We start from the raw sequence: 11,210 nt of genomic DNA on the forward strand, positions 1-11,210 counted from the left end.
AAATCAATATAAGTATTATAATATACAGTTATTTATGCTGGATACATAATTACAATGTTTTTTATATTTCTTTGTTTAATAATATACATTTATCATTCCGTTGCAAATAAAATATACCTATGCTATCTGCTTGAACAGACAATTTGCGTAAATATTTAACAAAAAATATAATAAAATGAATTATTGGTCAATATATTATAATTGTTAAAGTATTAACTGCTGCATTAGGTAAAGTATAGGTGGAGGTGAAGTAATAATTTAGTTTTCATTGAATTGTTTAACTTATCAAAATTAAAATACATTTTATTCGTTTTACATGCCTGCCTGCGATAATCTACACTTACTTACATTTTTTTAAAAGCAAAACAGTATTTATAACCACGTGCGAAGTCATATGAATAAACAAACTAATCAACTAATTTTCGTATATTGTAACTGTTTGCTTGCTATTCTTACATTGAAGGGGGTGATGGGAAAAAGAAGGAGATGAAGGAGAAAATTTTACTGCTTATTAACTATTTTCACTTCTGTATTGACTTAAACACTAAAATCATTCGTAACGTAACCTAAAATTGACTTAACAACTAAACTTCAATAGCAAGGACAATTTCTGTATTTGCGCTTACGGGCGGCGATTGTGAATTTGATGGAGGCGTAGGAATGCATGCGGCCGTTAAACGATGTTGCGTGATTTGTAAAGAAAACGCTGTTAATATACAAAATTTATTATTGGTTTTTATTTATTTTTATTTTTGAGAGAAATGCAATATTATTCAAATACTTACCGCGCCCCACCCACACTCTACGTTTGCTTATAGCTTCTTTAAATATGCGGCACATTTGACGGCACTGCTTACTTGCCCTGTATTCAGTACACTTAACTTCTTGTGCTTAGCGCGGAATCTCTTTACGTAGGCGTCAATCAAGTTTTTGATTTTGTGTGGATTTATTTCGCCAGAGCGACTGTGACAGATCTGTAAATTAAATCCATATATCAATTAGTTAATTATTTCTTGATATTGTTTATATACAACACATACTTTTGGTACAGCGCGTCGCATAATATCCTTGTAATCTTCTTTCGTAATTACTTTTTTATTGAAATGCGGTTTCAATACCAATTTCACTTCCTCGACAACACGTTCCTGACGATTCAACTTACGCAAAAACTGTAATAGATTGATAAATAAGCTTTGTATCACAGAATAGGATTCTTCTCTCTACGCTACAAAGTGTATGTACATATTTCTAGGTTTTCACACGTTTTTTCCAAAATTAAATTTGAATGATAAAATAAATGTTAACTCTTATTTTTTAAGACAATAATATGTATAAATATTTATAAAAATTATTTAGTTTCACAAATTTTATTTTCTTTATGCTCTATACGAAGTTTAAAAACACTTCATGACACAAACCCAATTTATATTAAAAGTTTTTGATTTGGCAAAAAAAAAACTCTTATCTCTAATCTAATAATGTTATAACGAAGAAATATGTACGTAAACTTGATATTTAAAAGAATGTATTATTATTATACACTTACCCTATCCTTGTTTTGTAAATCAACCGCCGAATTGGGTACATCGTCGTATAGTTTTCCATGGTCCTCGACCGCTTTGCTACCTGTAATCAAAGGGAAAATAAAAATGTTATAGATATGCGCTAATAAGCAAATGTTTTTAATTTTCTGATTGGAGAAATGGCAATCAAGCTGAAGAGATCTTACTAATTCTAATTATTGCATTTGAAAATAAATTTTATGATAATGGAAATGACAATCGGACGAAAGTTAAAGTAATGACTTAGGCTTCATTCAAAATATAAAAAACTAGAAAAGTTTAATAAAATCAATTCTATTTGTGTTCCCAGCTAGCATTATATCACTGTATAGATTGTCCAGCTTATAAATGTGTTTTCACATTGTAAATTTAGCGAGAGTTATGGGTAATTAGTATATTAATGCATTTTCGCGAAGTATTCCCTACTATATAATATTATAATACCAGATTGTTGAAACGAATTCTAACAGATCAAATTATTATGATCCTGATTAAACCACTTCGCTATAATATATAAGAAACCCACCTTTGGCTTTCGATTTACGTTCGGTTTTGTTATTAGCACGTTGCTGTTTCCTTCCTCCCGCATTATTGAAACGCGATGATAATCGAATTTGTCCCACGGGAGAGCTGCTGCCAAAGAGATTGTCAAACATCTCAGTTTTGCCGCTGCCTTTGGATCGCCTCATGCCACCAACTGCATTGCCATCTGGCGGAGGCTCGAATAAATCCTCATAGTCAGCCGAGCCAGGTGAATATGGACTCTCAATGTCCATGTTGAATGAATCATCCAGCCCGCCAGCTCCACCTCCGGCACCAGCAGTGTTACCATTACGTAAAGTTCCACTACCAGTTGGCATATTGCCAATTCCACTACTGCTGCTGGCCACACTGCCTCCAGTCTTGGGTAGTGTTGTTAGCTTCCTTGCCAGCGTCGTAGGGGGACTTGAGATAACTGGTATATGCTGAGATGCGGATACAACAGTACTACTTGAGAGCAGGACATTGGACAGAACAGTTATGGTATTGGCATTATCAGTAGACTTATCATCAGCACAGGACACCGCCAACGAGGTGCTCATTGTGGTACTGTTGAGATACTGAGTTGATGCAGCATCACAGGATTTGTTGGCCAATTCTTGTTGAATGCTATTGCTGGGCTTACTCATCAGCGCCATGATCTGATCGACTGGATTAATGACATTTGAATTCGTTTGCGAAGTGACATTGCTAGCGCCAGATAAATTCGATGTGCTGGCATTATTGGCATCCGCCAGTTCGTCACTGTGGCTGCTGTGCTTCTGACTGCTGCTCAGTGAATCCATTTTGTCTGCAGGGCCACCGCTTCCTGTGCTGGTTTGCAACGTCATTGGCTCCAGGCTCTGAGCTGGCGTTGGAGTTGGCGAACGCGGTGATAGGGAGGGTGATTTTGTTGGCTCAAATGGATCATAGGCATCGGGAGAACATGGACCCGACTCGGGTGGCGTATTCGGGCCAATCTTCTGGGTAGAAATAAGACCATCATTGACATGTGGCTGTTGGGGCTCCCCTTCAACTGGATTGCGCATGGAACACCCTGTTTCCAATTCGTCCGCAGAGTGTATATCGTCGGCATCGTCATGTAGAGGATTATTACGCACTTTGTGCTGTTTTTTGGCGGGTAAATTGAACTTAACAAGATGTGGCTCTGGCGGCGTCTTAGGCCCAGTGGTTTGAGTCAGATTTTCATATGAAGTCTCCATAATGGTTTCCAAATCCGCTGTTGGCGTCTTCTCACGCTGTCCATTCTCTCGCATCAGCTGGTGATCCGTGGCCGAGGCGACGCTGCTACGTCGACGTTCACGTCGCATTAGAAGTTGATTCTCATTGGCATCCTCGCTGTCGGTGAGGACAATAACATCGGCCGGCTCCTGATGCACCTGGAATGGTGAGCGTTCCAGGTCGATAATTGCCACAGGCTTTGCATCGATTTTCTTTCGCTTTCGCTTCGATTTCTTGCCGCTGTTGTTCGTCAGCCGATCGATGGATGTGCGTCGGCCAATGAGGAACTCATCCCGTGTTGGCGGCAACGTCACCACCGTCTGTTGCTGTGCCGTCCCAGCTAAAGCGTTGCTGTTCGCCTCCTTGTTAAAGCTGACGCTAACCAGAATATTATTGCCAGATGCAAAGACTTCTTTAGATGGCATCGGTTCAGGTGTCATGGTGTGGCGTTTGCGTTTCTTCTCCTTACGTTTACTTTCCATCGACTTCTTCTTCTTCTTCTGGCTCTTGTCTCGCTTCGTTTTGACCTTTTTACCAATAATTACTGGCGTCTGGCAACGTCGCGAATTCTCCGTGTAGTGCGCACCAGGCGCTCGTGGCGATGTCAATGGCGGTGTCCATGAGGCGGGCTTATCGCCACCGCCACCACCAGGTGCACTTCCATGCAGGAAATTTATGTGTTCCCCAGACAGACTGGGCGTGGGGGATGGCGACCAATGTGAAGTTACCATGCCACCCGATGACTTTTTGGACTTTTTGCCCGGCTGTGGAGCGAGAAAATCATCGTCATCATCGAAGGGATCACGTTGCCGTGAGAGGCGACGATGGCGACCAACCGGACTGCTGCTGGCAGGACGCTTCTTGCTCTTCCTCTTTTTGTCACCCTTCTTTTTCTTTTTCTTCCTGGGACTCTTTGAGCGATTGCGACTCAAACGCGGCGTATAACGTGGCGAATAAAGTGGCGAATGCCCCGACAAATTGCGTCCGCCGTTCATACGGGCCGGAGTATTCGACCGGGATTGCAATGACATTGGGCTGTGACTACGCTGCAGCTGATGGAGAGGACTGTTGCGATGTGCAGCCTGTGGTAATTGCGATGGGGATGGTGAGCGATTAAACCGCCGATCTATTGGCGACATTGAGCGTCGACGAACGCCTGGCTCATGATGATGTTGATGATGATGCCCGGCAATGCCCGCGCCCGGTGAAGGCGATATGCTAAAACTGCGAAAACGCTTCGGTGAAGCGGATCGACTGCGGGAACCACGTGAAGAGCCACGGGAGAAGCTACGAGATGGTTGTCGCCGTTCAAACGTAATCGAACGACTTCGCCCAGATCGTGCTGCATCGCGCCCATATCGATCCTTCTGCTGATGACGCGAGGCGCTCACCACATTCCGGACATCATAGCGTGGCAGTTCCCGGCGTTTCGGACGCTGATAAAACTGCTGTGTATTATATTGATTTTGTTGCTGATTCTGATTCAGATTCGAATTTGAATACTGTTGTTGCGGATACTGCTGTTGATGTTGATACGAGTGTTGATACGTTCTACTTTGGAATTGCTGATTGCGAGAACTGAATCGTACGCCACTGCCGCCACCACGACCTCGACCAAATCCTCTGCCATGTTCGCGACCACGAAACGATGAGCGCTGACGTCCACCCGAGTTTGATCTTGATCGGGAATACGATTTAGAGCGGCTGCCACGCCTACGGCCGCGTGGTGATTTGCTAAGACTACGACTGCGATGGGGATTGGGACTACGGCTGCGGGAACGACTACGGTTGCGAATACGGCTTCGACTACGACTACGACTGCGGCTGCGACTTATGCTGCGCGTCCCAGATCGTGGCGTCTTGGAGTGACTTCTCCGGGAGCGACTTCGATTTTGTCGCTGCTGCTGCTTGTCGCCCCGATAGTTGCGATCCTTGCGACGTTTGCCCACTTTCTTAAATGTTTCGGCATTCTCTTTGCCACGCCTCGAACTACGCTTGGTTTTGTGTCCAGCTGTGGAGCCTCCTTCTTTGCGATGGCGACTGCGACTACGACTGCGACTATGACTACGACTGCGTCGCTTTGGTTCATTTTCGTTTGTCAAGTTTTCATCCTCAGAGATTAATTCAGTGCCTATACCCCCCGCTCGCTTCTCTTCATCTTCATTCTCATCGTCCAACTTGTTTGCATCATTTTTCTTGGCATCACTTTCTGGTTTATCCGCCTGTTGCCCGCTTGCGGCTTCTTCTTCTAGCGTTTTCTCATCTAGACACGGCGTATAAGAACGATCGGGATCTGTGTCGCTGCTTGAGTTCTTTGATGGTTCGCCTTCTTCGGCTTCTTTATTGGTTGCAACCGGTGACGGCACAGTTGTTTCAACAAGCGCTTTCTCAAACTCCTTCGGTTTATCAATATCCAGTTCCTCCCAATCACTGTCATCGTAAAGTTCCAATACCCCCTTACCCCTGTCCACTGTGCGAGCATCCTTCACCGTGGGACTTGGTGTGCTACGCGTTTTTGTCTCATCATCATCGTCCGGTTCTTTACCAGTTGGTGTGTGAGATGGACTCGGGTCACTATTTGGATTGCTGGCTTCCCGAGTTTCTTCTTCGTTTTTATTTTCGACTGGCTTTGCAACTATCTCATCCTGGTCATCTTCTTGCTCTTCTGTCGGATTCTCTGGCTCGTAGAGATCGCTACCCGCTTTGCGATCCTCGTTCGCATTGGCCATTTTAGGCTCAACTTGGGGCTCTGGCGGCAATGGTATGTCTTCATCATCGTCTAATTGTACTAAATCTTCATTCATTTCGTCGTCATCCTAAGTAAGTAAAATATTTGTGAAATTGAAAGAAAGAAAATAACAAATCACGGTTAGTATGCCAAGGATTCTTTACATTTCATATATATGGGATTTCTTTCAATAACTTTTCTAATTAAACAATGATGTACGCATAATGCCAGGAGAACAAATCTTTTCATCATTTTAATACCAATCCCCAATCTAAAATAAGACTTTGCTAAATTGCAATTTAACTCTTATCAAAACCACTATTTCTGATACATATTGATAAGAATATGCAACTTTAAAAAATGTTTTCATGCTAGGAGCTTTATTTTTTTTTAATTTTAAAATCCAGAGCTCCGCTTGCCCTTTGGGCCATGACTCAAGAATGCTTTATACTGTCTGAAAGCTTCTGAATATATCTAGTAAGAATGTAAGAAAGTATTTTATACGATTTCTTACTTTAGTATTCTGGAAAATGTATAGCTCAATGAATAAAGCTTTGTTTAAGAAATTTTTCCTTGAAAACAAATTTTTAAAATAAAAAAAATCTTGCCATTGAATTAAACAATTTCTAATTAAACAATGATGTACGCATAATGCCAGGAGAACAAATCTTTTCATCATTTTAATACCAATCCCCAATCTAAAATAAGACTTTGCTAAATTGCAATTTAACTCTTATCAAAACCACTATTTCTGATACATATTGATAAGAATATGCAACTTTAAAAAATGTTTTCATGCTAGAGCTTTATTTTTTTTAATTTTAAAATCCAGAGCTCTTGCCCTTTGGGCCATGACTCAAGAATGCTTTATACTGTCTGAAAGCTTCTGAATATATCTAGTAAGAATGTAAGAAAGTATTTTATACGATTTCTTACTTTAGTATTCTGGAAAATGTATAGCTCAATTAATAAAGCTTTGTTTAAGAAATTTTTCCTTGAAAACAAATTTTTAAAATAAAAAAAATCTTGCCATTGAAAATTTTTTTTATATTTTGTTATTAGGGACCAATCCCTGTGAATTATAACCATTTTTAAGAATTAAGTCATACTTAACAGATCAATCAACAATTCATATTTTTAAGTAAAATAAATAAAATTCATAAAAATAAAAGCGATTGTTCCTTGCGATTTATTTTTTGCTAAAAAAGAGGTTCTGTTCAAACAAATATTTATCATTTTAAAAGATTTACTTCTTGCTCAAAAAAATATTTATTATTTTAAGATTTACTTTTGGCTCAAAAATAATATTTATTGGAAGTGTTTTAAAGTATAACTCAAAATTGTGAGAAAATTAATAAGAATAAATCATTAATTACTTTCAATATGTACCCAAAAAGTTTGGCTTGGTAAAAGTTTAAATCTGGCTGCTCTACCTAATGTAATCAATGCCTTCATTTCAGTCAGCTTTTTGCCATTTCTCAAAAAAAAAAGGAGAAAAAGAAAAGAATTGAAGACATCTTATACATACCTTATCAGAACTTCTGGCCGCCGTTTGTGGAGCAAATAATTCAGTGGCCACCGCTTGTGATTCTTGCGAGTAAATTGAGAAATTCGGACAGTTGTCATCATCGTCCTCATCATCCTTATCCGCATTGGGTTTATTCCCATAATCTGTGTTCAGTTTAAACAATGAGTTGTTCCAGGATAATCTGCGCGGCGGTGCCGGTGGCGGTGGTACTGTCAAAACCGGTGGCATTGACATGCTAGTGCTTAAAGCTGGAGTATTCACCGGCGCGGGCAATCCGCCAAAGAGTTGCCTCTGTGGTTGCTGTGGAAAGCTGCTGTGCGTAAAGCTCGTTGAGGGCGTAACAGCTGACGGGGAGGCGGAATATGATGATACTGATGATTGGCGGGATTGTTGCATATTTTGATTACGTTGTTGTTTTTGTTGCTGCTGCTGCTGTTGTTGTTGTTGATTGGGAGCATTGTAGCGCATGTGGAACGGTTGAAAGTGTGGATTTGATGTATTATTATTGTTGCTATTGAAAGATTGGTTGGATGTATTATCGCCAATGCCGCCAGTGGAATGCCTTTGATACTGATTACCAGAGTTTCCACTGCCACCTCCACCACCTCCACGATAGTTGTTGTTGCTGCTGTTGTTGTTGCCGCTATAGCGATTGTTGTAGTTGCCACCACCGCCTCGTCCAAAATTAGGTCCAGCACCACCCCGTTGATAAAGTGGAGCTTGAGTGATATGCTCTGTGGCTGACTTGGTCACATCTGTCGGTTTGCGTTGTGGCAAATTGAGACTGCCATCGGCATTGATGTGCACCTCGCTCAGATTACGCGATGCGCCATGCCAACGATCCTGCATATCCATAATGCTGGAAAGAATATCACTGGCCGCAGTATGTGTTGTGGCTGCTGTTCTCGCTTTGCCCAGAAGAAGCGCTTTCCGATTCCTTTGGCTTCCAATGCTGCCAATGCGAACTGATGTTTGAACTGCTGTCGCCCCCGAATGTCCAGCCGCAATGTCTGCTCCAACATCTTCGCGCACATCGTCGCTATCCGAAAAGTATTCCAAATCATTGGCATTGCCGAATAGCGTAAAACTGGACGCACTGCCGCCACTTATATGGGAACCACGCACACCGTCAACCTTAACGCCAAGTTGTTCCGCCAGACGTTTGCTGGCCGTCATCCGGACGCCATCACTTGACCTTCGTGTGCCTGCCTGGGAACGAGCTCGTCTAGTTGCCTTTCGTCTGCGTCGACGTCGTATGACCTTTTTACTCGTCTTGACCGCAAATTTTTCATCGAAATTATTGAGATCATACTCCACCACATAGGTGCGATGACGGGTTCGTCTAGAGCGTCCACGTCTGGTTGTTGTGGTGCTTGTGCTGGTGCGAGTGGTTCGCGTTGTTGTGCTACTATGGTTACGTCGTGTGGTTGTACGCGTTGTGGTTGTCGTTTCCGTCTGCGCGCCAGCTGCGGATCTCGTACGTGTGTGACGCAAGACCGCTGCCCGTATACGTTCGTTTTGACGAGTGCGGAGAATGCGTGGCTGTTGGACTTGGCGGACACGCAATCTGGTCTCGGGCAGTCCCATACCGCGTAGGTCTTCGTACAGCGTATTCAAATCCTCGGCAAGCTCCAAAGCTTCGTCCTCATCCTCGTCATTTGAATCAATGCAGTTGTCACAGTACCAGGAACCTTCGGGTATTTCAAACAGAGGCGGATCCAAGCAGTCCATATGATATCCCTGGTTGCAGCTATCGCACAGTAGCATGATATCTTCGCGCTCCGGACTGTTGCATATCTCACAATTGGTCACTTCATCGACACCGTCCGCCACACCCGCAACATCGTCTTCGTCATCCAAGATGAGCACCGTTTTGCAGCTGCTCAGATCAACGCGGACTTCGCGAATCACGTTGCGTCTCTCAAAGTTGTCGAGCACAATGATTCTATCAAACTCTAGTCGATCGATAGGGCAGGTTTGAACGTTCTTGGCCCAGGCCTCAATGCAGGCCGCACAAAACGAGTGCTCACATGTGACGGGTTTGCCAATCTCCTGTTGCCGGAACGTAAACAGGCAAATGGGACATTTCTCAAGTAGTTCATTGCTGCTACTGTTGCTGCTATCGGAAATTGCCCCGACATCAACATCCGCTACAGCATTTGTCCTGTTTATATCATTCTTCACCTCTTGTCCATCAAGTTGTTCGTCCTCGGAAACATTAACTTTCATACGCTTGCCGCGATCCCGCTTTCTTGTTGGTCGTTCTTCGATCTGAGTGAAACAAAAAAATTTAAACATAACACTTAATTAATAAACAGTCACGATTTCATAAGATAACGAAAATGGTCAATTATTATGATTGTTAAAGACAAAGAAACTAATTTGACTCTTTATATGCATATGCATACATATGTATTTACGTAGATTAATTTACAATATAATGAGATATCTTACCTCACTGCCGCTGGATGAAAAGCCGCCTTCAGGCTCCATATCATTGTTATCACTACGTCTTCGGAATTGGCGAGCAGATCTTCTCGTTGCTCCACTCGACTTAACGTCCTTAATGGCATGTGGCAGTTGTCTTAATTGTTTTGAACGGCTACTTCGGCGGAGTTGTGACACCGTTGAACACGAAGGCCGCGTATCAAGGTCAACACTCGCACCTACGGCAGTGTCATTATTTCCATTGCTTGAGACTGAGCACGCGTCTTCCGCGTCCGTGTCATCGGAATCGTTAAACTCAATTCGCATGATGATCCGTCGATTTCTCTTCTCGCGATCATTATTTGTATTTTTATTGTGTACAGCCTTCCTGCTGCAAGACGGCTGATTCATCTCTGCATCACTGCAGTCGCCGGAATTTGGCATGCTGATGCAACGCCGTATTTGTGTCTGTGTGTACTTATATCGACTTGAAATTTATGTACAATTGTCGCCTTTGTGTTTTTAGCTAGCGCAGAGTATCATATGCCTGGATTTTCATGTATTTATGTTTATTTTCAACTTTTACTCCTTGTTCATATACGATTTTTCTACTTCTTTACAGCTACATTTTTATGTTAAGTTGGCTGCGCTTACGCAAACCTATCGATAGGTCTCCGTATAAGACGAATCGGCTATCGGTTTTCATGTCAGCGTCTAAAACTGTTGCAACCGCAGTGCTTCTTAAACTTTGGCACGTAGCAATGCTTCACAAACTGTTGAGTAAACTCTTGTCCTTAACTTTTAATATTCACATTTATACAACATTTTTATTTCCTTATAAGATGCACTAAGTTTTGTTAGCTTAATAAACAATAAGAAACGTTTATTGCGCTTCGTAGTTTGCAAAAACACAATATTTTCTACAAATTTTTACGCACACATAGTCAACTTAACAATTATCGTCTCCGGTCACAATCGTAAATACATTTAATTATCGATAGTCACGCAGGGCATTTGTTGTATAACCTATCGTTCTCATTTTCGATCATTCTGAAGTTTGTATATATCGAAAGATAGTTGAGGTAAATTAAAACAAAAGAAATTAAATAAGCCAGATTTTAAGGGAATTATAGTTTTATTTGATATATGCGCAAAATCAATAACAAACACACTGGTAGTTTGAAGTGATTTATTGATTAATGCT

At 41.8% G+C, this 11,210-nt stretch overlaps 1 protein-coding gene across 1 annotated transcript; it reads right to left on the reverse strand.

Annotated features, from left to right (window-relative positions):
- Window positions 1-31: 31 nt before the first annotated feature.
- LOC117793047 lies at window positions 32-10,983 on the reverse strand. Its single transcript, XM_034633419.1, has 7 exons — window positions 10,034-10,983; window positions 7,580-9,850; window positions 2,089-6,139; window positions 1,547-1,626; window positions 1,041-1,169; window positions 786-974; window positions 32-706 (listed from the first exon to the last, which is right to left on the reverse strand). Exons 1-6 carry the CDS (start codon window positions 10,448-10,450, stop codon window positions 813-815), a joined length of 7,110 nt encoding a protein of 2,369 aa, XP_034489310.1. The 5' UTR covers window positions 10,451-10,983; the 3' UTR covers window positions 32-706; window positions 786-812.
- Window positions 10,984-11,210: the final 227 nt, after the last annotated feature.

This window comes from Drosophila innubila (genome assembly GCF_004354385.1).
Source record: "Drosophila innubila isolate TH190305 chromosome 3R unlocalized genomic scaffold, UK_Dinn_1.0 2_E_3R, whole genome shotgun sequence".
Lineage (NCBI taxonomy): Eukaryota > Metazoa > Arthropoda > Insecta > Diptera > Drosophilidae > Drosophila > Drosophila innubila.